The 25,934-nt window shown below is 53.4% G+C and overlaps 1 protein-coding gene across 6 annotated transcripts in view; it reads right to left on the bottom strand.

The window, feature by feature from the left end:
• Positions 1-25,934, bottom strand: part of BMP1 (bone morphogenetic protein 1) — a 40,913-nt gene that overhangs the window by 9,727 nt on the left and 5,252 nt on the right. For 4 of the 6 annotated variants that reach the window (XM_036449971.2, XM_045585891.1, XM_036449968.2 and 1 more), the window contains exons 2-15: positions 22,964-23,086; positions 20,470-20,634; positions 20,262-20,379; positions 19,768-19,946; positions 18,905-19,010; positions 17,355-17,479; positions 16,666-16,781; positions 8,306-8,408; positions 6,166-6,282; positions 5,811-5,956; positions 5,486-5,681; positions 3,790-3,915; positions 2,976-3,136; positions 2,138-2,318 (exon numbers count right to left, since the gene is read on the bottom strand). In XM_036449971.2, the coding sequence (XP_036305864.1) occupies positions 2,138-2,318; positions 2,976-3,136; positions 3,790-3,915; positions 5,486-5,681; positions 5,811-5,956; positions 6,166-6,282; positions 8,306-8,408; positions 16,666-16,781; positions 17,355-17,479; positions 18,905-19,010; positions 19,768-19,946; positions 20,262-20,379; positions 20,470-20,634; positions 22,964-23,086 (1,962 nt within the window). Of the gene's footprint in view, positions 1-2,137; positions 2,319-2,975; positions 3,137-3,789; positions 3,916-5,485; positions 5,682-5,810; positions 5,957-6,165; positions 6,283-8,305; positions 8,409-16,665; positions 16,782-17,354; positions 17,480-18,904; positions 19,011-19,767; positions 19,984-20,261; positions 20,380-20,469; positions 20,635-22,963; positions 23,087-25,934 lie in introns of those variants that run through there. The other 2 variants (XM_045585890.1, XM_045585892.1) reach the window with 2 other exon arrangements.

Here is a 25,934-nt window from a genome sequence, read left to right as displayed (position 1 = left end):
AGATGGGCCAGACCCCTTGGGGCCTGCAGGAAGCCAAGGCCAAGAGGTGGAGTCTCTTCGAAGGGCTCCTTCTCAGTTAGATCCTCCCTGAGACCCTGACAGAGGGCCTGCGGAAGCTGCCTTTGCATCAGCCCCACAGGAAAGTGGGGGTGATGGAGTCCCCATGACCATTATGGGTGTCACTGAGGAACTCACCGGGGACTATGCTGGGGGCTCACGGACTGAGCCAAGATTTCCCTGAAATGCTTTGACCACGCCTTCCTCGTAGTTGCAACCCAAATACCTAGTATAAAGCCTGGCGGATAGTAGGGATAAAGAACACTTGCCCAAGTGAGTAAGTGAATGGCTGAATGAATGAATGAATGAATGAACGAGAGAAAAGTGAATCCTGAGGAAGACCTGCTCTCGCATCTTTGGGTAGGGCCCTGGCATGGTGGAGGTGGGGGTGGGCAGCCTCCCCTCAAAGCCAGGTGGGCAGACTGCAGGAGGGGCAGGAGCGGGGGGGAGGGGGTGGACATGGGCCCCGACAAGAAGATGGCACTCACCCTCCAGTGCCAAATGCCCCGGAAGGTGGCTGAGATCAGACTGAAGTTCTTCAGGCTTTTTCTTCTCCTTCTTGGCTTAGAGTCTCCTCGCTCAGTGTCCCAAAAGTCCAAAGAGCCCCCCTCCTGGGGGGCCAGAGTCAGATGCCCCATGCCCCGAGGGCTGGACCTTGAGGCCCACTGGTGAAGGTCCTTTGCAGGTTTCTTGTGCGATGGGGCTCTACGCGTGCCTGTGTGTGTGTGTGTGTGTGTGTGTGTGGGGGTGTGGGCGTCTCTGTGCGGGACTGAGGGTGGGTGGGCACAGTGCCATGCCAAGGCAGGGCAGTAACCATGGGTGGAGAGCCCTGGGCTCTAGGCCTGACAGATGTGGTATCAGTCCCCTTCCCCCTCCACGATGGAGCGACAGAAGGGCAGGAAGAGACGAGAGTAAGCAGGTAATGGTTTCCCCGGGGCCAAGCCCACACCTGAGCGGGTGTCATGTCCCCTCAGCCCTCTGGTGAGCATCTGGTAGGCATTCCAGGGGGGCGCAGGGAAGATAGGGGTTTGCACTGAGAGGGGAGGGTCTCAGCAAGCCAGGGGCAGGGACTAAGGGCACTTTAAGCAAAGCAGGGTGGCCGGCGGTGCCAAGCAGGGAACCGTGCATGGCATCCAGGTGGGGCAGGCGGGTGCAGGGCGGCCACAGAGGGGCTGGAGGATGCAGGACCCTGGGCAAAGGAGGGGAGAAGGAAGGCAGCAGCGTGGACAGGCCGTGGGCTTCCTGCCTTCCTGCCGCCCCGTGCCCCGTCCCCCCACCAGGTGCGCTGGGGGTGAGGATCCCCGAGCTGTCCCCCCACAAAGCTCTCCCCCTGCCCTGCCCTGTCTGGGTCCCAGGTCCTACGTGCCACCTCCCAGCCTGGCCCCGGAGTCCAGGACAGAGGGATGAAGAAAACAGGGAGAGGTCGCCTGGGACCCCTGGAGGTCAAGCTCAGAGGCTGGGCAGGGGGCTGTGACGACCTTTTAGGTCACCTGAGGATGGGGCCACGGAGGGGACTCAACCCCAAGGCAATGTTCAATAAACTAACTAAATATAAATAGATAGTAAATAAGTAAAATACAACAATATAATAAATAAATTTAAATGAATAATTCATCAAATAAGATAAAATAAACGCTGGTTGGACCTGAGTCCCTGACCTGCAGGCCGAGGGGCAGACAGGCTTTGGTGTCGGAGGGAGGAAGGCTCCTTCCTAGGCATGGACCCATCTGGAGCCTGCAGGCCTGGTTAGTAGACTGGCTCCAGCCACCGGTCCAGGCTGATGCCCTCCTGCTCTCTGCACGCAGCTCCTGTGCTCCAGCCACACTGAACCGCCTGTCCCCAGGGCCTGCCCACTCTCGGACCTGACCCCTAGCACACTCTCTCCCTTCATTTCTGCATCTCTGTGTCCTGCCCGGCCTCGGGTCAGCCTCCATAGAACCCTGAGGGCTCTGCAATAATGGGGTTCAGGGCGGAGGGGCTGGCCCAGCGGTGGAGGGCCGGTGTGGGAGCAGGGACAGACCCTGCTGCGGGCACTGGCAGGAAGCGAGAGCGCGGCGGGGGGCCGGGGAGTCCAGGTTACCTGAGAAGAAGTGGGCCTTGAAGCCCTTTTTGGAGACGGTGTTGTCGGACTTGAACTCCACGCGCATGTTGTTGTACTGGGAGGTGATGACCTCGGGCTTCTCAGAGCCACAGAACTTGCCGTGCAGCTTGGAGTCGGCCGTGAGCCCGCTGCGCACCTCCACGAAGTCGTACTTGCACACCTGCGGGGCAGCGCGGCTCCAGGCCCACCTCCGCCAGGCAGCCTCTCCTGACCGCCCGGCCCCGGGGCCCTCCTGTCCTGTGGGGCCTTCCTCCTGCAGGTACCTGCTTCACCAAACCTAACGATTCAAACCGGTGCCACCCTGCTGCCCTCCGATGGACTCAGCCCTGCCTCACTCACTCCACAGGCTTCCTGACCCCATTTCCTTTTTCCCTCATGCCACGGCTCCGGGGTCTTCCCATCTTGTCTGAGCAGCCCCTGCTTCCCTGAATCCCTCTCCCCTTGATCTCTAAATGCATAATAATCTGGCCACTCAGTGTATATCCTATATAATAAAAGGCTAATATGCAAATTATACTCTTGACCAGGAGTTTGACCAGCAGGCAGGCCAGCCAACTGCCCATGTCCCCTCCCCCTGGCCAGGCTGGTCAGACCCCACCCATGCATGAATTCATGCACCAGGCCTCTAATATACACACACACACACACACACACACACACACACACACACACACTGGGTGGCCATATTATTATGCGTTCAGAGATCATAATAATCTGGCCACTCGGTGTGTTTGTTTCCGAGGGCGGGAAGCAGGCATCGCGCCGAGTTCCCATGCCTCAGACCTTTAGGCGCCTCCTCAGCCCAGGCAGCACTTACATCGTTGCCCTCGGTCTCGAAGAAGTCGAACTGCAGGGAGATACGGTACTGGGTGGGGGCCACCAACTGCCAGATGCAGTTTTTGTTCGGCGGGTACTCCTTGGGCCAGCCCGGGCTGGTGATAGAGCCGTTGAGCTTGGTGAGGAATCCGCCGCAGGCAGCTGGGGGCACAAGGGAGTGGCATCATCCTCCAGGAGTCCCCGCTCTAGGGAAGGGCACCCGACGTGAGCTGGGGTGCATTATGGGTCAGGTGGGAGCCTCGGTCTGGTCTCTCCAGGACGGGGGGAAGGAGGCATGGAGTGGGGTCAGGGCAAGGGGCTCAAGGAAGGCAGTGTCGGTGGGCAGTGAGGGCCGTGGGCAGTGAGGGCTGGGAGGAACCGGGCGGGGCTGCCCAGAGGTGAGCAGGGAGGAGCCACTCAGCGCGGCCAGGCTGAGCTGGAGCCGTGAGCGTGCACTGGGAGAGGCTGAGACACAGTGCCTGCCCTAGAGCAGGGTTTCCAAATCGAGGGTCATGACCTTCGGGTGGGTGATGAAATCAATCAGCAGGTCAAGATAAGCACTTAAAACACATAATAAGAATGAAAAACAAAACAAAACAAAACACAACAACACAAAAACCAGAGTACATCAGCCCTGGTAACAGCGTGTTCCGGGGACTGAATTATGAAATGTATTCCTTATCCCCGATGGTGAAGACACTTCCAGGGAGTCCTCGCTGTTCCTGGAATGGTCCCGTCCGGGGGCACAGGGGATCTGGCTGGACGGCTGGGGTGGGGGTGGGGGGGCGGTCTTGGGGCGGCCTGGGGACTCTTACCTTCACAGCGGCGCTTGTCGGGGGCCAGCTCGTACCCGGGGTCGCAGCTGCACTTGTAGCTGCCCAGGGTGTTGAGGCAGCGCTGCTCACAGCCCCCACGGTTGGGCCGCGAGCACTCGTCCATTTCTGCGGGTAGGAAGGAATGAGGATCAGTGACTCCCGGACAAGAAGGGTCCCTCCTGCCGAAAGCCAGTGTGGCTCAGTGGATAGAGCATCGGCCTGCGGACTGAGGGGTCCCGGGTTCGATTCCGGTCAAGGGCATGTACCTTGGCTGTGGGCACATCCCCAGTAGGGTGTGTGCAAGGAGGCAGCGAGTGGATGTTTCTCTCTCATCGTATTTCTAGCTCTCTACCCCTCTCCCTTCCTCTCTGTAAAAATATCAATAAAATATATTATTAAAAAAAAAAAAAGGAAGGGTCCCTCCTCCTCCTTCTGCTTGAGAGTCACGCCCCACGTCCTGAGGCTTCCCGTGCCGGCCGCAGCCCCATTCTACAGCAGGCAGTCGGTCGTGAGCCACTCCGCTGGGAGGCAGCTCTCCATGGCTGCTCAGGACCCACTCAGTCCCCAGGGGGTACTTCTCATGAGAGCCCCAAAGGGGCAGGCAGTACCCTGAAGCAGGGGCAGGAGGACCTCACAGAGGCTTTTCTCTGGCCATACCATTTACGGGTGCCTCACGCAGAACACCCTGCCCAAGGTCACATGGACACCTCCTCCTCGCTGCCCTGCTTCCTCCCCGAGCTCCATGGTGCTTCCTGCCTCTCGGCCTCCTCTGCACTCGGCACAGACTTCCGGATGTCAAGACAACTCCTGGATTGTCATTTCAAGTCGTAGTCGGGTCAGCTGCTTTTACGTAACTCTGTCATTTACTCAAAGAGTTATGCAGCCCTAACCGGCTTGGCTCAGGGGATAGAGCTTTGGCCTGCGGACTCAAGGGTCCCAGGTTCGATTCCGGTCAAGGGCATGTGCCTTGGTCGCGGGCACATCCCCAGTCAAGGGTGTGCAGGAAGCAGCTGATGGATGTTTCTCTCTCATCGATGTTTCTGACTCTCTCTCCCTTCCTCTCCTCTCTGTAAAAAAATCAATGAAATATATTTTTTTAAAAAGAGGTATGCAGTTTTTCAGAGGGGCTGATCTTCTCTCCCCATGTAGGCCATACATTCAAGGGCAGGGCGCTAGGTGTAGGGGTCCCTCACAATCTTTGTGTTGAATGAGTGAATGAAGAAGGAATGACGTTATCACAGCACTTCCACAATAGCCAAGATGTAGACACAGACTAGAGGCCCATCAGCAATTGTGCCTGGGGTCAGCCATACGGAATTGTTCACATGCTGAGAGTTCTTATCAAATAAAGTAAGATTTTTTTAAAAATTAAAAAGGAGGGCCGAGACAGGTTTGGCTCAATGGATAGAGCGTCGGCTTGGGGACTGAAGGGTCCCGGGTTCGATTCCTGTCAAGGGCATGTGCCTTGGTTGCGGGCATATCCCCAGTGGGGGGTGTGCAAGAGGCAGCTGATCGATGACTCTCTCTCATCGATGTTTCTAACTCTCTATCTCTCTCCCTTCCTCTCTGTGCAAAATCAATAAAATATATATTTTTTAAAAATAAAAATAAATAAAAATAAAAATTAAAAAGGAGGAATGGAGAAGACGAATTGGCTGTGGAAGTGGGAGGGGGGCGGGACCAGGGAAGGCGGCACCTTTGAAAAAGTTGACGGCAAAACCGGCTTTGTTAATGGACCCGTCGGAGACGAACTTGAGCCAGAGGCGGCTGGACGTGCTCTTGATGTCGTCGGGCTTCTCGTAGCCGCAGTAGCGCCCGATGAGGGTGCTGCTCTCGCTGTGCCCGTCGCGCACCTCCAGGTAGTCGTAGGCGCAGCTGTCGTGACGCTCAATCTGGGGGCCAGGAGCTCCGTCAGCGGGGGAGCTCTGGGCGCCAGCACCCAGCACCCGGAGCCCGTGGAGAGGGGGGCCGTCCCTGGGTGCTACGGGGGCGTGACAGGCTCACCGGGGGCACTGACCCACCTCAAAGGACTGGAAGGTGAGGCCCACGTGGAAGCCCTCGGACACCTGGATCCGCCAGATGCAGACTTTGCTGGGCCGGTAATCGTCGGGGTAATTGGGCGACTGGATGTGGCCGTTGTCCTTTTTCACATCGCCCCCGCAGATGGCTTGGGGGACACCGTGTTAGGTGGGGGGAAAGGGAGGTCAGTGAGAATGTTCTGCCTTGTTCCGGAGTCCTTCTCCCCCTCCTCGGGCCCTTCCCACACCCCTCCAGCTTCCCAGCGCCCTCCTTCCCATCCCAGCCAATCCCATGGGATCTCTCCTGGTGCCCCACATATCTGGCCACCCCTCCGCACCCCATTTTCGTCCTCAGTACCTTCATAGATGGCAAAGAAGCCCTTCCCGACCCAGTTGCTACTGCTTCGGAATTCCACCCAGAGGCGGCTGTCGGTGGAGACGATGGGCTCGGGGAGTTTGCCCCCGCAGAAGCGGCCTGTGAAGACGGTGTGGGCGGAGGGGCAGTGAGGCCCGACAGAGTTCCCCTCTCCTTCTCTCCCCAGCCTGCCGCTCCGGAAGCCTCCCCTCTCTGAGGGACTCGGCGGCTTGGGCTCCGGTCTGCCCTGGGCACATTCCCAAGACCACATACTCTCCAGTGGGCTGTGTCTGGTCCAAGGTCTAGTCTGGCCTTGAAGAGCCAGAGAGAGACCTTCTAGAGCAGTGGTCGCCGACCTGTCGAACCTCAAGGACCACCGGGTGGCGACCGCTGTTGGAGTGCAGTGGTCGGCAAACTCCTTAGTCCACAGAGCCACATATCAACAGCACAACGATTGAAATTCCTTGGGAGAGCCCAATTTTTTAAACTTAAACTTCTTCTTACGCCACTTCTTTAAAATAGACTCGCCCAGGCCGTGGTATTTTGTGGAAGAGCCACACTCAAGGGGCCAAAGAGCCACACGTGGCTCTCGAGCCGCGATTTGCTGACCACAGTTCTAGAGGATTTCACACACTTGAGGGATAGGATAGGAGTCTTTTTCTGGGAGGAAAGGTGATTCCTCACAATAACCAACTGTACAGGCGTTTTATTTACACTTTTTTGTTTCTTTTTTCCTTTTTTTCTTATCGTGCCTCCCTCCCCCTCCCCCCCAATATTTACGTTTTCTAAAAAGCATATTACCATTGATCTCCATGTAAACAATAACCGAGAACCAAAACAGTTTTCCTCATACGTGATAAAACGTGGCATTTGATTCCACGCAGGCATTGCCGCAGGACCCCAGATCAATTCCAGAATCCAGAGGCTGGTTTGGAGAATGTTCCCTTTGAAATAAAACCCGACAAGAACCCCCGCCCCGAAGCGGATGAGGCTGTCCGTCTGTGGGATTCTTCATGGGCAAGGATCAAGCAGGGATCTTCCTGGTAACTGGGTGTTTCCCAGCTTTCAGCGAGGGACCGAGGGCGTTGAACTAGGAATGTAAGTTATGAAAACAAACTGCAGTCTTGGAGACGCTCAGATGTCTGCAGGACAATGTGTCGTAAGAACAGCTGCTTTAGGTAATGAATTAAGAACCTTCCAGCGTCAGAGCCGGGAGGTGGGGGTGGGGGTGATGGTAAGCAGGGATTTGTCAGCCTGCTGGAGGCACGGGCTGTGGGACAAAGGTCCCAATGCTAACAAATGGCCCGGCCACACTGGAGAACAAATCACACAGCTCCTTGGGCTGGGCGCCAATAACTATGCCTCTCTCCAGCCTAACTCTATGTTTGTTTGTTTATTTATTTTGGTTAGTCCTCACCCAAGGATATTTTTTCCATTGATTTCTAGAGAGAGAGAGGGGAAAGGAGGGAGAGAGACAGAGAGAGGACCATGGGTGTGAGATACATGGATTGGTTGCCTCCCACATGTGCCCTGACTGGGGATTAAGCCTGCAACCAAAGTCCTCGCCCTTGACCAGGATCGAACCCTTCAGGCGGAGGGCTGATACTCCACCCACTGAGCTAAACCGACTAGGGTTGACCTAACTCTATGTCTATCAGAGCACCTTCTGTTCTGCGCCACTGACCCACTCATTTCCTACTTACTCCTCCCCACTCCAGGACAAAAGCACCCTATGCAAATGAGGGAGGGCCTCTGCCATGCGGGGTAGCCCTCGTGGTGTACCAGGCAGCGCCACGGGCACCTTCAGGCCGGACCTTGCAGACAAAGAAAACAAAGCCTCTGACATTGCCCAGGTGAGGAAGGGGGCCTGGGACTTGGGATGTGCAGCATAGCTTGTCCATTTCTGTCAACTCCGATGTTCCCCTCCATCCTCACATGGACAGCCACCAGGAGGGAGGCCCGGGAGCCTGTGCCAAGGACTGTGAGGTCCAGGCTGGGAAAGAGACTTGTCCAAAGCCCCACAGCTAGCTAGGGACGCCGCCAGCGGGCTTGGCTCCCATGGCAGGGTGTCGCCCTCGGTCCCGGGGGAGGATGAGGTCGCGCTAAGGAGCTGCTGAGAGGGCCAGGGTGGACCGTGCATTACCTCGGAGGGGTGCCTTCCTCCAGAAGCCATCGCGGACCTCCACGTAGTCGTACCAGCACAGGCGGCTGCGGTACAGGTCCATGGACGTGAAGTTCAGGATGATCTAGAGGAAAAGGGGGGAGGGAGAGGGTTAGGTGGCTCCTCACACCTCGCCCTCCATGACCGCTGTCCCGCTTTTGTGAGGCGGTTTGCTCTGGGTACTAAAGAGTTAAAGGTTCTAGCCGAAGCTGGTTTGGCCCAGTGGATAGAGCGTTGGCCTGCAGACTGAAAGGTCCCAGGTTCGATTCTGGTCAATGGCATGTACCTTGGTTGCGGGCATATCCCCAGTGGGGGATGTGCAGGAGGCAGCTGGTTGATGAATCTCTCTCATCGATGTTTCTAACTCTCTATACTTTCTCTTCCTTTCAGTAAAAAAAATCAATAAAATGTATTAAAAAAAAAAAAAAAAAAAAAGTTAAAGGTTCCAAACAGGCGTTCCTGGTGCAGAAATATCACCTCTCCCCAGCCGTCTGCCTGTTTCTGTCAGCATCCTTCCAGGTACCACAGGCCAGTCCTCACTTAATAAAATGCATGGCCTGGTAAGCATGTGTGTGAGACCCGCAGGCTCAGTGTACTGATGCCCTTAGTAAGGAGGTGTTGCGTGAGGTGACACCTAGCTGTCCTTGTGGTCAGCTTAAATCATACAAATCACAGCACCTTTAGAGTAAGGTGACCAGACGTCCTGATTTTTAACAATTTGCCCCGCGCCCTGCGGCATTTTAAAAAAGTACCGATTTTTTAAAAAATCGAGACTTTTTTAAAACACCGCTGGATGAGGGACAAATTGTTAAAAATCTGGACTGTCCCGCCAAAAGCAGGACGTCTGGTCACCTTACAGGGGTCCTCAAACTTTTTAAAGTGGGGGCCAGATCACGGTCCCTCAGAGAGCTGGAGGGCCGGACTATATGAACTACTAATTCCTACTGTAACACCTCGGCTGCGCTCACTGCCCAAAAAACCTGGTGGGCCGGATCAGACTCCTCTGCGGGCCGCATGTGGCCCGCGGGCGGCAGTTTGAAGACGCCTGCTTTAGAGGCAAGAGGTCTCCTCAGTGAGAGGAAGGGCCCAGGCGGCGGGTGGTAGTGGGTGTCTGAAATGGGAAGGAAGGTTCTAGAGCGAAGCGGCACAGGGAGGACGGGCAGCCCCCCGTCATCACAGAGTACTCAGCACTGGTTCTGGGCAGGGGGTCATGCTCCCTACAGAGGAGAACCCTTCTGATCGGAATCCCTCCCAGGGTGAGCTTAAGAAGCTTCCCTGTCAAGATGCTTAGGACTTAGAAGGATAACGCACATAGGCATGAAAAGATCACGGAAAACTCAAGACTCTAGTCACACAACCTGGGTTCGCATCCCCCTCGGTATTTCCTGCTGTGAGTCCTTGGGGAAGTCGCCCAACCTCGCTAAACTGCAGCTACCTTGTGGGTAAAAGGAAGAGGAACATCTCACCCTCACACAGTGCCTCCCAGGTCCAGGCACTGACATAAGTGTCTCCCACTGATGAGCTCATGTCAGCCTCTGAGCTCATCACATGTTCGCCTAATGCTGTAGGAATGTCTGACACCTGGCTAAGCACCAACTCTCCCAGCAGGAGGGCACATCCGTCCCTGGAAAAGCACACTTTTCAGGAGGGAAACGGCTTCCTTAGCAGTTCCCAGGATGGGCCCTAAGGCCTGTTGTGTTCTCTGTCCAACAAGCAGACTCCCGGAACAGCTCGCCGTGACTGTGAGGCGTATGCAGTGGGCACACTGGCCCGAAAGGCCCACCCGCTAGGTGCCAGCTGGGTCCCCCGCTGGAGGAGAAGGGGACCCGGAGGTCTGTCTCCCTCTGGATCACTGCAGAGTTCCAGACAGACGGAAAAAGGCCAGGATGAAAAAGATCCCAAAGCAGGAGCTGGGACTGCGGCCGGTCAAGGAAGGGCTTCTCGCTCACGGTCACTCTCTAACACTGACCCGGTCAGAATTCTTGGTGATTCCAGTATCCGCCCAGATCAGTAACTTTCAACCAGTGTGCTGCAAGAATTTTTAAAACACACAATAACAGACTATTTATAGTCAGGGACACTGACCTCTTTTCCCGTAGACTGTCAAATAAAAAAATAACAACAGCCAACACAACCATAGCTGTATGGTGTGAATGAATCAAAATTATGCTTATAAAAAAATTGTACTCAAAATTGTATGCATGCATATAAGCCTAACCAATGAACATAGACAACAGGGGGGGGAGGGCATGAGTGGAGGGTTTGGGAGGGTAATGAGGGGATGAGGACACATATGTAATAACTTAATCAATAAAGAAATTATATCTTTAAAAAGTAAAATAAAATTTGCAAGAAAAGAAGAAATAAAAAATATATTTTGGCAGATTGGCAAAAAAAACACAACACCATGTTTTTGGTGTGCCCGAGTTCAGTAATTAGTTTATGTGTGTCATGCGATGGAATTGGTTGAAAATCGCTGACCTATATGATCTTTCCCATGTCCTAGCTTCTCTGTCTGTGACCTCCTCTCTCTCCCTCTCTGTCTCTTCTCTGCTATACAGAGCACAGATCCTAGACCTTATCACCCATAATCTCAAGTTCAAGGACCCCACTCTCCATCCGCATACCCCGTTTTTCCTGGCTCACTCCCTTTGTACACTGAGCCCAATCATCCTTCCAGTTGACCGCGACCTTCAATCCACTGAGCCTGCAGTTTCACTTACACCTCCAGGTGCTCACATCCCTCCTTCCCCAGCTTAACCTCATAGTCCATCTTCTTCTTTTCCTTTGATTCGTGAGTTTGTGTGTTTGTGTTCAGGAACCTTTTATTAATTGCGATACTCTGAGATGTTATTGAGAGAGATCCTATTCTATAAAGTGCACTGTATTATTCTCAATAATCCTTAATCATCATGACGAGTATTACTATAAAATGTAAGCCCTAGCATATTGAAAAACTGAAGTTGAAAGTCTGTTCTAGCTATGGAGCCCGTGTCTCATTCTTTTTAGAAAATGAGCAAATATGATCACAGAGGAAGTTTCATTCCCTACGGAATCCTCGGTGCATAACATGTAGTAGTTACTTATACATATTTCTTGAGTAGCATGTTGCTTTTAGGAATCTGTTCTATAGATATACTTGTCCCAGTGTATAATAATACATGTCAAGATATGTATGGTAGCGTTTGTGAAAACTTGGAAAAACCTAAATCAATATCCATCACTAGAGACCCGCAGGGGATGATTGAATGATTGAGTTAAGGGATACCAAGATGGTGGCCTGCTGAGCAGCCAGGAAAATGACCCAGGTAGACGTCTATGTGCTGACATGGAATAATGACCATGATTTACTGTTGAGTGAAAGGCAAGTTACAGAAGACCATACACACATATGTGCATCTAGAAGGTTCTGGAAGAACATCCCCAGTGTTACCAATGCTTAGTCATCTCTGAGGATTTGGAGAAGGATCAAAGGGAGAATATTCACTTTTTACCCTATTTCTATATTGCTAAAAATTTTACAACCTGCATATGTTATCTTATATCTAATGAACAACAAGAATATTTTCAAGAGTTGCCAGATCGTCCTAACCAGTTTGGCTCAATGAATAGAGCGTTGGCCTGAGAACTGAAAGGTCCCAGGTTAAATTCCGGTCAAGGTCATGTACCTTGGTTGTGGGCACATCCCCAGTAGGAGGTGTGCAGGAGGCAGCTGATCGATGTTTCTCTTTCATCGATGTTTCTTACTCATTATCCCTCTCCCTTCCTCTCTGTAAAAAATCAATAAAATATATTTTTTTAAAAAAAAAAGTTGCCAGATGGAAGGAGACATGCAGAGGGCCGAATGGGGGCACTCTGGCCTCTAAACTCACACCACCCCTACCCAGCACTCCGTGTGGCCTCTCTGGGCCTGCCAATCAATGTTGCTCAGCAGCTGCACTCAGAACAGCAGCCACTGTCCCCTCCGCCCACAGAAACAATCCTGGCTCTGTCCAGGGTAGATCAGTTCAGACCCTCTGAAGAAGAAACCACACATGCCCAGTTGGTGGAACCCAAAGGGCCCACCCAAGACCTCAGACGTGGCAGAGGGACCAGAGGCTGCCCCACACAGGAGGCCAAGACCTGTGCTGGCGGTTGGGGGCGCCCAGTGGGGAGGTGCAGCCTTGGCTATATTGAGACCGGAGGTGTCTAATTAAATGTTGTAACAACTTGTCATGTGGAAACAGCTGTGCTCTAGAGGCAGGGACACTGCCTGCTGCCAAAGAAAACCTGGCCAGCTCCACCACTTCCTGGCTAGTGGCTCTGGGCCCGTGGCCCGACTTCTTTGTGCCTCAGTGTCTTTGTCTGAAAGACGGAGGCGACCCTAATGGCTCCACTGGAGAGCTGGGAGATTAAGTGGGATACGGGGTGCAGAGCCTCTGGGTGCACCCCAAGTGTGGGAAGTACTCCTCACGTTTGTTGGATGCTCTCAAGGAGGAGTTGGGAGAACACGTCAGCTCTCAGGAGCACACAGTCTGGCTCAGTATGGCCTCGACACACAATCTTAGGCCCATCCTTTACCTCCTCTGTGCCTCCATTTCCTTATTTGTAGGATAGTTATGGTACTAGTATCTCCTCAGAGGACTAAGGGGCAATATAGGTGATTAATTGAGGTAAATTAAATTAATATAGGTAAAAGTTGACAACAGTGTCTGACACATGTGCCATACATACAACTAACATTCATATATATATATATATATATATATATATATATATATATATATATCACATATACATACAACCATGTATGCTACTCCATAAATATTAATTTCAATACTGGAGTTGAGTTGGCTTGAGATATTCTGATATCTGAAATCCTGGAAGTAAGTCCAGAATCCTGGAAGTAAGAGGGAGGCAAATGGGCCCTGGGGAAGTCGGCCAGGGCTCGCTCATTAACAGGTGAAGAACAGAGAGAATGGTAACAGCAGCTGACACTGACTAAACTCCAGCTGCGAGCTAGGCAGTGCTTTCTTTTCAAATCCTCGCCTGAGGATGTGTTTATTGGTTTGAGAGAGAGAAACATCGATGTGAGAGAGAACATCAATCGGTTGCCTCCCATACAAGCCCCAATAGTTGATCAAACCTAAAACCTTTTGGTGTACAGGACGACGCTCCAACCAGCTGAGCCACCCGGCCAGGGCGCAGGTACTCTGTCTCTGAAACTTATACCCTTAACCACTACTCTATGTGGCCTCCTCAGGCCTGCCAATCTATTTTGCATGTCCCCCCCCTCAAAAAAAAAACACACTCAATCAAACAAGCATCAAAGTTCCCTCCATCCTGAGTGCCCCAGACTCTTCAGAAGCAGGATTTAGAGGAGGGCCCAGCACAGGGAAGGGTCATCTCTACCCATTAGAGGACAAAAGATAGCGGTCAGGGAAGGCATTGCATAGGAGGAAGGTTGAAGAATCTTCCTTGCAGAATAGGCAGTATATGAGAAGGCAGGGATGGGAATGGGGGTGGATACTGGTAAATCCAAGAGGCCTCTTAAGTTTTTATCTTCTTGGCTCCCCTGCAACATGTGACCATGGTCTCCTGAGATCACGTTCCTGCTCCTACAGGCTGGCTTCGTTGCTTGGGAAACACTGTAAATCCTTCCCAGGGCAGCTGCTCACTACGTACATGCAGTACAGAGAAGTGGGGACCCTCAAAGGAACTTCCCAAAGTTGTTCTTTCTCTGTGTGACATACCCCCCACGAGTACAGTTGTATAGGGTAAGTTCATGTTTCTGGCCATAAGTGGAGTACTGGGAAGACAGTGGAAAAACAACCTCTCAGCAGCCAGAGAGATGTCAAAGTCCGCCAGCTAACACAGGTGGGTTTATTTAAGGTCTGCTGTTGAAAGAGTGTAGACTTTGGAGTCAGACAGTCCTGGAATCGAGCGCTGGTTCCACCACAACTACTGTGTAAATTGGGGCAGATTTACTTACGCCCTTTGAGCCCCAGCTCCCTCATCTGTCCAGTAGGCATATCGGACCCACATCACATGTGAGGAGTAATGAAATCTCCCATGTAATATGCCTGACAATTTGCCTGGCAGATAAGTGTTAACAAAGAGCGGCTGTTATTATTGTTTGATGTCATCCTCTTCCAGCTACCCTGCCTCTGCGGGCCCTTTAAATGCTCTGTCCCCATGGTTCTTTTTTTTTTTTTTTTTTTTTTTTTTTTTTTTTTTATTGATTTCAGAGAGGAAAGGAAAGGGAGAGGGATATAGAAACATCAATGATAAGAGAATCATTGATCAGCTGCTTCCTGCACGCCCCCTACTGGGGATTGAGCCCAATACCTGGGCATGCCCCCTTGACCGGAATTGAACCTGGGACCTTTCAGTCCGCAGGCTGACACTCTCTCCACTGAGCCAAACTGGCTCGGGCCCCAGGATTCATCTTAGATTCTCTTATAACTCTAAGAATTCATACAGGGCTGTGGGTGGCTTTTATTTTTTGAATTTCTACAACCATGCACTGATTAACCTGGAATTTTTATCTGTAGACCACAGCTCTCCCTGGACCTACTGGCAGGCCTCCAAAATAAGATGAGAAGTTTTCTGGGAATTATGGAGGGAGCAGGCTGGAGGCAAAGGGGCTCCTAGGGGCAAGGCCATGAATCCACTAGAGACCAGGGCCAGCCCACGCCAGCCTGAGCAACAGGGGAAGACGCAGATGCTGACCAACCTACCAAATCCCTGCTGACCCAGCCTACCTCCCGCACAGGAAAGAAAGCAAAGCTCAGTTTATGCTCCTTGGGGCTGCCTCACGCCCCTTTTCATCCATAATGATGATGTGCTCAATAATCATTAAGTATTATTATGATTCTCTGCGGTGAGATTTCCTAAGGCTGGCTGAAACAGCGAGGACCCTCAGCAGAGACCTGGGAGAAGGCAGGGCACAGTCAGTACAAAACAGCAAAACGGACTGCAATGTTTGAGTTAGGTTCAGAACAAGAAGAAGAACACGGAAGAGATGGGTTCATTTTCGAGAGAAGATGGGAGAACGTTAAACCGAGAGAGATGACAGAATTGCTCAATCCTCAGTAGAAGTCTACTGCTAACAAAATAATCTTGCAACGGTAAAAATAAAAGAAGCATAGTTGGAAAGGAAATGGGAGCTCAGTAACAAAGAAGGAGAGAGTCAGGGAGCAAAGTTAACTCTTGTGTCTAGGCTCAAAACTGACATCAGAGGACAGTCAAATAACTTGCAGATGTGATCAGCGTCTGCAACCTTGAGAACTCGGAAGGAACGCTTTCCCAACTTCAGAAAGGGGGGGTCTATGATGTGTGCCTGTGTCCTGGGAGCAGGGGTTTGGAGTGAATTCTGGGAATTGCAAACCACTGAGCTGAATGTCAATCCCAATTAAATAGATGGTCTGTGACCATTTAGAAAAGGAACACTTGATTACCAGGAGCCAATTCACTTGAAACAAGGCATGTCACAAATTTCACTTCCATTTTTGTGGGCCCTTTAAAAATGCTCTGTCCCCAGGGTTCATTCCCCCCCCCCCCCCAAAGAGGTTTTACTGACAAGGGATCAGCGGACTTGTTTGGTAAGGCCACCCATTTACATAATAAGGTCTTATTAATATTAACCACTTCCTGTGACAGGGATATAAATATGATGAAGGTGTGATTTCAGAAGAAGCTCACATCCCAGTGAACTAGGGCGTGACCTGTGGCTGGATGGTAATGACATTAAATGGGGTCATAGCAGGTGGAATAACTCTGCCCAGAGCCTGCCCATGAACGGGTCAAGGTCAGTTCAGAGGGAGATCTTAACTCTGCTTTGATTCATGTTCTGTTCAATAGTTTGATCAAAGACTAGGTTTGAAGACCTAGAAGGCCATGCATATCAGAATGAAAGGGATGGCTATCTGCTAGAGAACGCAGTTTTGATTCAAAATAATATTGAGTGCTGTTGGGTTGAACAATGTCACCAGACATAAAATCTAATCCAGCTCAAGACCCCCAAGGCTGCAGTAGGACAGTGAGCACCATGTTCCAACCCAGGAAAATAAAGTCTTAGGACTCTTGGGAGCAATAAAAATACAAAGGACATGAAGCTCCGGAGTTCGGTGAGAAGTCTATACTCCATGTTTAGAAAAGCCTGTGAATGGATCTCAGAAACACTGAGAAAAGTGCCTGGCATACAGTAAGTGCTATCTGGGAGCTAGCCAAGCCCCTCCTCACTAATGCTGCGTCATTCTTGTGGGGTGGATGGGTTTATGGTCCCCAGGCAGGTCTGTCCAAGCCACACTGACTGTGTGCTGCCCCACTGCGGTCCTGGCAGAAGAGGGATGCTCAGTTACCTTCTCCCCGGGTGTGACGGAGATGCGCCATACGCAGTGCATGTGGGCGGAGTAGCCGTTGGGGTACTCGGGAGAGGAGAAGTTGCCTGTGCTGTCTTGCAGGGTCTCTCCGCAGGCTGCCAAGGAAAGGAAACGACTGAGTGGCTGGCAGCAGGGGCCCAATCCCCCCTGAACTTCTGGCTTCCCCACCCTGAGCCCTGGCATCTTTGCAGGAGAGGAAAATAGCTCAGGAGTGGGGAGTCTGGGATGGTCTTGTCCCTTTAAGATCCAGCCCTTTCTCCTCACAGATAAGCTCACACCATCCTACCTCCCCGCCTAGTGCTGCAGGATGTCCTGTTGTCAAGGCAACTAGGTTCCAGCGTTAAGGTCAGGCTCCTTTTGGTGAGCCTCATGCGTCCCCACTCCCTGAGAATTGCTCTGCTCTCTCCATTTTCTGCTCCTGGTATCCCCCTTCCCCCCGCCCCCCCAGATCCTCAGAAGGTGGGTGACTCAGTATTTCACCATCACCTATTCCTATCCCCGGTTTGGTCCATAGCTTGGATACTGCCCCTCCCTGAGGGCCCCTCCACCAAGCAGCCTCGCTCTTCTCTGAGGCTCCCGCTTTAACTTCCTTCGCTCCAGGCCCTGGGCTCTGCCTGCCTGGGGCCCCGCCCTCTGCTCCTCTCCGGCTCATCCCGCTCTGCCCCGACCTGGACACTTGTAGAGCTTGCGGGCCTGGGCGATGTCCCCCTTGCTGAGCCGAGTCCTCTGGCCGATGGGAGGCTTCACCCCGTTCACCTCGTACTTGGGAACAATGGTGTCCAGGAAGATGCCCCTGAGGAGGACAAGCCCGACCCGGGTGAGAAGCTGACGGAAGGAGGGGTGGCATGTCTGTGTGCACCCAAGGTCATGACCCTGCCAGCGCCCAGACATTCCTCAGCAGGGTCAGGGACGGGTGGAGACATCTCACCCTGTCATTATGCTGCCCACTGACCAGCAGCCACCCTGCTCCGTGGCAGCCACAGCACAGGAGCCTGGGGGAGCCCCGGGGACACTTTGGGGGGCCAGGGACACAGGCCCAGGATGCCCCGGGGACCCACTGGTGCCAAGCTCAGTGTGGCCCTGACTCCAAGCACCAGGAGAGCGTTGGGTGTGCCTCCAGCCCCTGCTGCTGCAGCCCCTGGGCCGACTCAGCCCTGGCTGCACTTCTCCCAGGGCGACCCAGTGCCAACGCTTCACCCTGTTGGCACGGCTGCTTCTGGCAGCACCTGGGACAAGGCCAAAGGGCAGGTTCCACCGTGGCCCGAACAGACCCTGGGGACAGCCCCACCATCAGTCCTCCTGTCCTCCCAGTTCCTGCCTTCACAAGCCTGGGTGTTTTCATCTGGGAGGAGGGGAAGCAGGCAGCCCTGCACCTCCCCAGGGCCCCTGACTCACACAGCTGGGTGGGACTCAGCAGGAGGTGGAGAGGGATGTGGTGAGAAATGTATGGGGGGGCTGTGGGCGTGGGGGACAGGATGACCTCACCACCCTTCCTTGGTCTCTGTCCCTCAGGTCTGGAGGCAGGAAGAGTGGGTCCAGAAGGAGATCTGAGGACAGGGGAAGGGAGGGTGGTGTGTGGGGGGGGGGGGAGGGCGCGCTGGGGGAGGACTGCCGTCTGGGATAGAGCTGGGGGGGGTGGGGGGGCAGATAGAGGATGAGGAAAGCCAGGCCTGGGAAAAGCCAGGCAGGAAGGAGTGTGAGAAGGATGAAGGTCGGTTCCCACACTAGGCTAACGAGAAGCTGGGTGGCTGGCCCATTACCTCCGGGTTCCAGCAGTGGATTTGGGAACCTGGGCTCAGGATAAGAAAAGGTGTGTATGTGCTTGTCAGGTGGTGAGGGGGCTGATCAAGGGCAGGAGCTGGTCTTAGTGCAAGTTAGCCCATTACCAAAAGGCAGACAGATCAGGAAAACAAGCCCCCTCGGGTCTCAGCAGAGGGGTACCCCAGCTCCTTTGGGCAGACAGTTCTGGGCCACAGCGCACACCGCTGGCAGAGTAGCTGGATTTCAGCCCCATGGGTCAGCTGCCCTCAGCGTGCACAGCTCTAGGAGAAGCACCCAGGCTGTGTGAGTCCCGGCCCTGCATGGGCCCAAGCAGCACCCATGGGTCCTCTGCTTGGGGGCTGCAACTGCTCAGGGCCCACTCTTGTCCTTGCTGACAACCCCAGCAGGGCAGCCTGGTGCACAGTGGGAGGCCCCAGGGGGCAGGACAGACTCTCACCTGGAGAACGTGTTGCGGGCATAGTGCATGATGCTGTCAAAATCGTAGGTCTCTCCCAGGGACTCTACCTCCTGGACCTCCATCTTCAGGAAGTTATACTCCTGCCCTGAGAAAAACCACGAAGAGGGGGTGGGGGTGGGAGGAGGCAGATCTGTGTGGGACACGGGGTGGGAAACGGGGTCCTCCCTGTACTTGCGAGGTGCTCCCCTACCTGAGGGTCCCGGGGAGCAGCCAAGGAAAGCCTGGGGGAGGAGGGGCAGAGGGGCGGGGTGAGGGAGGACTTGCTGCAGGGAAGGCTCCAGGGAGTATGGGGAGGAAGCACCCATTTCTAGAACCACAGCGAGATGAAAGCTGTGAGGAGTGGAGGAGGCTGGGGAGAGAGGGCGGAAACAGGAAGGGAGGGAAGAGAGAGAGCACATAGCCAGGAGAAGGGAGAGGGGGAAAAAACCCTTGGAGGACAGCAGCGACAAAGAGCAGAAAAGACTGGGTAAAAGTGACGGGAAAGACTCAGACAGCATGGGAGTGGGCTGACCCCTCCTTAAACCCCACCCTGAGTGCCAGCGGGGTTCTGGCTGCTGCGGATGGTTCCTGTGTCCAGGACCTGGACCTGTGGTGGGGGCGGGGGAGAGGGGGTGCCCAAAGTAGCTCACAACGGATCTGTGGTCCCTGAGCTGTACAGGCTGGAGCAGATGCCTCAGGGGTGGGGTCTGGGCCAACCTGGGCCCTAGGCCGGGCTGGAACTACAGGCTGAGTTGATCAAAGGGTGATGGCTAGAGGGCGCAGCTGCCACCCTCCGCAGGGGCCCTGGAGAGGGGGCTGGGGCCGGAGCCCCGGCGTCCTGTCCCCCAGGCTCAAGTGCCTACCTGGCTGGATGTTCTCGCGCACGATGGAGACGTGGCGGTCCCGGTCGGGCCGCGTGTGTTCGTGCCAGAAGCCGATGACGTGGCCCAACTCGTGCACCACGATCCCAAACTTGTCGCAGTTCTTGCCGATGGAGATGGCCTGCGGGCCCCCACCGCGGCGACCCACGTAGGAGCAGCACCTGGAGGGCGGGGCCAGCTCAGGGGGGCGGTCCCGAGCTGGGGGAGTGCATCCACTCAGGGGCCGGGCCAGGCTGCCAGGGGGGCGGGGAGCGGAGGGCAGGGGAGGGGCTGCGCAGGTGTGTGTGCTGGCGTCACAGCCACGTCACAGCCACGTCGGGGGTGGGGGGGGAGGAAGGCATTCCTGGGGAGATGCCTCCAGGCAGGAGGGGGCATGGGCGCAGGGCTGTGCAGCAGGTGGGGCAGCTGCAGGGCCCAGGGCAGAGCATGGGTTGGGGCCATGGCTGAGGGTGCACTGCCCAGGGGCCCCTGCTCACCCGCACGGTCGGTAGGTGAAGACGATGTAGCTGTCCTCATCGGTGCGCTCCAGGAAGGTGACACAGGTGTGCTTCTCCCAGTGCCGCATGGCCTGCCGGAACACGGCCCTCTGGCTGCCTGCGGGGCAGGGGCAGCCCGGCGGTCACACGGGCCAGTGGGCCTGCCTCCCTCCACCCACTGATCAGAGTCCCCGCCGGGGCTGCTCACCGGTGAAGTTTCCCCCAATGACAAAGGGGATCACCCCATCGGGCCACACGCGCTCCGGCCTGGACGTGGCCGCCCGCCGGCTCCGGGACCTGCTTCTCCACCTACCCAGGCTTCTCCTCTGAGGCTGCCCGTTAGCCGGCTGGCAGCTGGCGGCAGAGGAGTTTCCTGGAGTGGAAATAATAAGACACTGGTAGCAAGTGAGTGAATCAGGGGGAGAGAGAACCAAATAACAATCATTGTTCATTTGAGGGAATTCCAGATTTACCCATTTACTGCCATTTATTTGTAGCTCCCCCCCCCCCGCCCAAAAAAAAAGCAGTACCCTTAACGCTTCCTTTTTTCTAAGAGCTGCGACAATTTGAAATTTAACTTAAAACCGACTTTAATTGTAGAGCGTTACCCACCATTCAGACCACATCTAAATTTACTTTCGTAAGTAGTACTTCATATTTACCTCCTAGATTGAGGTTCGGTGTTTTTCATTTTATCTGCCATATCCAGGGTTAAACATTTATGACACCCCCTTTTTAAAAGTTACTCAGTTTTCAAAATATGTAACTAAAAGCAAAGCGCTGCATTAGATTATTAGGGTGATTCAAATATGACCGAGGGTTTGCCCTTGCGGTTAGGGAGTGTGTAATACTCTAGCTGCTAGGAGGAATGGGACAGGTACTCTCAGGTAATTCCAGAACAAGTTAGAAGATGTAAAAACCAGTCTCAACGTGGCCTCTTCTGTGTACCCTTGGTTCCCTCAGCTCTTTCATGCCGCTCGCTGACAGGGCAGTGAAAAATCTGAGTCACTCAACAATCACCTTCCCGGTGGAGGGTCAACAAGGTTGTGAGCAAGTATGTTTCCCTGTCTACTGAGCACCATAGTTTTTGCATTTCTGCGCTTTTTTCTGTTGGAGGTTTTGGGGTATAAAAGGCTGCCCTTTCCCAGCGGCACTGAGGTGCTGTCTGCTGTTCATATGCACAAGAGGCTGGTGATGTGTCTTGTGGAGAAAATACATGTAACAGATAAGCCTCAGTCAGGCATGAGTCAGTGCTGTTGGCCAGGAGTTCAACGCCAGTGAATCAGCTGCATGTGAAAAGGGTGTCTCCAAACAGAAACACACAGAACACAGGGCTACATGTATAGATGAGTTATGAAAACTTTGTGACCACAGGCTCACAGGAACTTAGCTGTATTTCTCTCAGTGTTCGCTAATGCAGTGTTCAAAGTGACTTAATAGAGTGGCTATAAAGTTATTCTGTAACTTCATGCGTAGCTGCCACAGACAGTGAGGATTGGCTGTAACGAAACAAGGGGACAATGAAGTACTGGGAACTGGGGACCCGAGACTGGGAAATGTTCCTTCTCGTCCAATAAACCTTCATGTGTTGTGACACATGTAGAACTTGATATATTCTTTTAAGTATTCCCAAGTACACGTTCTCATTGGACACAGGAGCTCTCTGAGATGGACAGGGAGCGTCAGGATCTACCTTTGACAGATGAGGAAATTAAGGCCAAAGTCACGTGACGGGTTAGTGGCAGCCTAGGTGGTCCAGCTCCTCCATTCTGCTCTCAGGTAATTCTGGAACAAGTTGTCCCCTGTCTATAAGTTCCCACTAAGGCTGAGAAAGACTTGCTAGTTACCAGACCATCCTCCAATGCCAGCTGCTCGGTGGGGTAGTTTGATTTTCACTCCATGAACTGCCCGTGCAAGGGCGGCTGGACAAGACAACTGCCTGGCACCAGCAGAGTGTGCCCAGAACAGGCTCCAGGGGAGCATCCGCACCCTTTGGTAATAGGAGAGCGACCATGCTCCAGGGCAGTGAGAAGGTGGACATAGGTGAGCTGTGCCGGCCTCATCCTTCCCATCCCCTCGCCCACTCACAAGTACCAGGTGGGTTGGTAGGTGTTTGGACCACATTCAGGGATAAGAAGGACCCATCCCTGACCTTGAATACCTTGGAGTCCAGCTGGAAAGGCAGGCATATGAACTAATTGTTGCAATGTAGTGCAATAAGTGAGATGCTAACAATGTAAGTGCAGAGCAGAGAGAGCATGGAAAATGGAGGCACAGTCATGAGGGGGGGGGGCAAAGGTGGGGGGAGGGGTTGAGGGAAGTTTTCACAAGAGAAACTCTTACAATGGGCCTTGGAGGATGCAAGAAGCTTGCAAAGTGGGAGCAGGAGGAGAAGCCAGGAGGCCAGGAGGGTCCCGGTTTCTCCAATTCTGGAACCCATTTCTTTCTTTCTTTTCTCTAATTGTTTTTTTTTACAGAGAGGAAGGGAGAGGGATAGAGAGTCAGAAACATCGATGAGAGAGAAACATCAATCAGCTGCCTCCTGCACACACCCCCACTGGGGATGTGCCCGCAACCAACGTACATGCCCTTGACTGGAACCAAACCCGGGACCCCTCAGTCCGCAGGCTGACGCTCCATCCACTGAGCCAAACCGGCCAGGGCTGGAACCCATTTCTGAGTCACAGGAGGGCGGTGCGTACCCAGCGTACCTGCAGCTGTGATGGAAGACCTGCGCATCGTACGCTGTCTGAAGTCCGAGGCCTGTTGCACCTGGAAGGCCCTCAGATCCTCCTCATCCAGGGCGATGTCCCCGAGGAAGGCAGCTAGAGGGAAGAAAAAAGCCCAGGTGCCCAGTGAGTCCTCCTACCCAGCACTGACAGCCCCAAGCATGTGGGCACACCTCAGCCTCCACAGCAACGTCACTCCCAACCCTGAGGAAGGAGGACAGCGGGGGGGATCCTTGGAGAGACTCGTGCTTCCTTTTCAGTTGGGATCCCAGGGGAACTGATGCCCAGCCCCTCGCAGAGCTTTAGCTCCACGAAGACATAGTTATGTCCTTTACCCCAGCATTCTTTCGCAGATACTTAGTAAGTACCCACAGTGGGCCAAGCGCCGCTCCAGTGATTAGCAAGACAGATGAGGTCCCCGCTCGCGCAGAGCTGACCTTCAACAACACACAAGTAAACAAAATACTGAGTTTGAGAATTCCAGACGGTGGTGGGTGCTATGAAGGAAACGGAAGGTCAGATGATAGAGCGTCTACTTAGTGGGCCCATAGCCTTGGCACTGTGCTGAGCATGTGGTAATCACTCCACAGAGGCTGTGTCAGTCATAACGAGGGGAGGACAGGAATAAAAAGTGGGATCGGAGCTTCAGGAAGACCGGGACACGTGATGGGAGCTTCCCGGCCAGGAGGGAAAGGGTTAATAGCTCAAGTGACTCCTGTTCAGTCTCAGGGTCCCCTCTAGGGAGTAAGAAAGTCCTGGGGGGAAGGAGCTCCCAGTGATTCTGGAGAGATGGGCTAAAGAGTCTATCTGCTTTTTGGGAAATCAGGAGCAAGACGAAACAGGCCGCTGAGCTGAGCTGAGCGCTCTGGAAGGAGCTCAGACAGAGCTTCACACAGGGATGGGGTTGGAGGGGGGGGGGGGGGGGACGCGGGTGCAGGAGGCGGAGCAGAGGGCAGCTTCCCTACAGCTCCACCCTGGCAACATCTGCTTCTCATCCAGTGCTACACGGGCCTGGTGGGCAGCATGACACGAGTTGTTTTAACCTTGAGGCCTTGCACACACACACAAAGGTTCCTCCTCCCCAGATGGCCAGCCGGCTGGGGACACACACACACACACACACACACACAGAATCAAGACACACGGGTTTAGTGCTCCCACCGACACAGGGTGACATCCACACCCATGCCATCAAACACGGTGCTAAGAACACCCCTGCACACGTGACCAGTGCCCGCACCTCCCTGAAAGACGCCCGGCCCTGGCTAATGGTGGTCCGGGTGAAGCATCACGTCTCTGTGCTTTGGGCCTGCAAACACGCGCTCACAGGCCCACACTCCCCCGTAGCTGTGACCTGGAGCCGGACCGGCAGAGCGTGGGAGTGACTTGAGCAGTTATATCGAGGTCAACTCTCCCTTTTACAGAAACTGAGGCCCAGGAGGGAAATGACTTAACCAAGACCATGCTGACAGACACTAGGCAGGCAGGATTTATAATTCAGGCCTCCTGGTTCCCAGTACAGTGCTTACTGCACTCAAGGTCATTACTTTGGTAAAACCCATAAATGTAAATACATATACGTACACAAAAACAGACACACACACACACACACACACACACACACACACAGACATCCACCAAAAAATACACACACGGTCACAGACAGTCCCAAAAAACACATGCACAGCTCCAGCACACACAAACTGACTAGGTTCTGAACTCATTGAGCCAGTAACAGTAGCGATAATGACTCCTGTCTACTAATAATTGTCTGCCAAAATTTGTGTGGTGTTTTCCAGTTGACAAAGTACTTTCACATTATTAAAGCATTCATTTGATCCTGGCCCACCTAGTACATGCCCATTAAGACATACTCCACCCATTTGCCTATGAGTGTCCCATTACAAACTCATGGAGAGATACCCTCCCTGACTTTACTTTTTATTATTATTATTTTAATATATTTTTATTGACTTCATAGAGGAAGAGACATAGAAAAATCAACAACGAAAGAGAATCACCCATCAGCTGCCTCCCTCATGCCCCCTACTGGGGATCAAGCCCGCAACCTGGGCATGTGCCCTTGACCGGAATCGAACCTGGGACCCTTCAGTTCATAAGCCGACGCTCAATCCACTGAATCAAACCAGCCAGGGCTAATCTCCCTGACTTTAGAGATCAGAATACTTGGGCCTACGAGGGGAAATGACTTGTCCAGAGTCACCAGCCCATAAATGACCCAATGTCTCTTCCACCACATGGAAAAGATTCTCTTATTTAAAATGCTACCCCTGGCCGAAACCGGTTTGGCTCAGTGGATAGAGCGTCGGCTTGGGGACTGAAGGGTCTCGGGTTCGATTCCGGTCAAGGGCATGTACTTTGGTTGTGGGCACTTCCCCAGTAGGGGGTGTGCAGGAGGAAGCTAATCAATGACTCTCTCTCTCTCTCTCTCTCTCTCTCTCGTCGATGTTTCTAACTTGCTATCTCTCTCCCTTCCTCTCTGTACAAAATCAATAAAATATATATTTTTTAAAAATGCTACCCCTGGCTCAGCAACTGATGGGACAGCAACAGAAGACACTTCTCCGCTGACATGCAAAGGCAGACTTAGCAAGGACGTGGGATAGGAGGTGCATCCCAAGGCAGCAGTGGTGGGTTTCCAAACGCCAACATTCACACAGGCCCTCACGGGCCACATGAATGCCCCCAGACACTGCGCTCCCAGGCTCATGTACCCACACCATAGACAACACATATACACATGTGGCTGGACATGTAGACTCCTCTCTGGACACAGCAACAAAGAGCAAGGTCTTTGGAGTCAGGCAAATCTGTCTTTGAATCCTCACTTGGCTACTTCTGGCTGACAAGTCATATAGACTTCTAAACCTCAATTTTCTCTTATATTTAGAGGAGCATATACCCTACGGTTTATTGACATGAA

This window comes from Pipistrellus kuhlii, unplaced genomic scaffold (assembly GCF_014108245.1).
Source record: "Pipistrellus kuhlii isolate mPipKuh1 unplaced genomic scaffold, mPipKuh1.p scaffold_m20_p_21, whole genome shotgun sequence".
NCBI classification, from domain to species: Eukaryota; Metazoa; Chordata; class Mammalia; order Chiroptera; family Vespertilionidae; genus Pipistrellus; species Pipistrellus kuhlii.
This window is presented reverse-complemented; position numbering and strand designations above follow the sequence as displayed.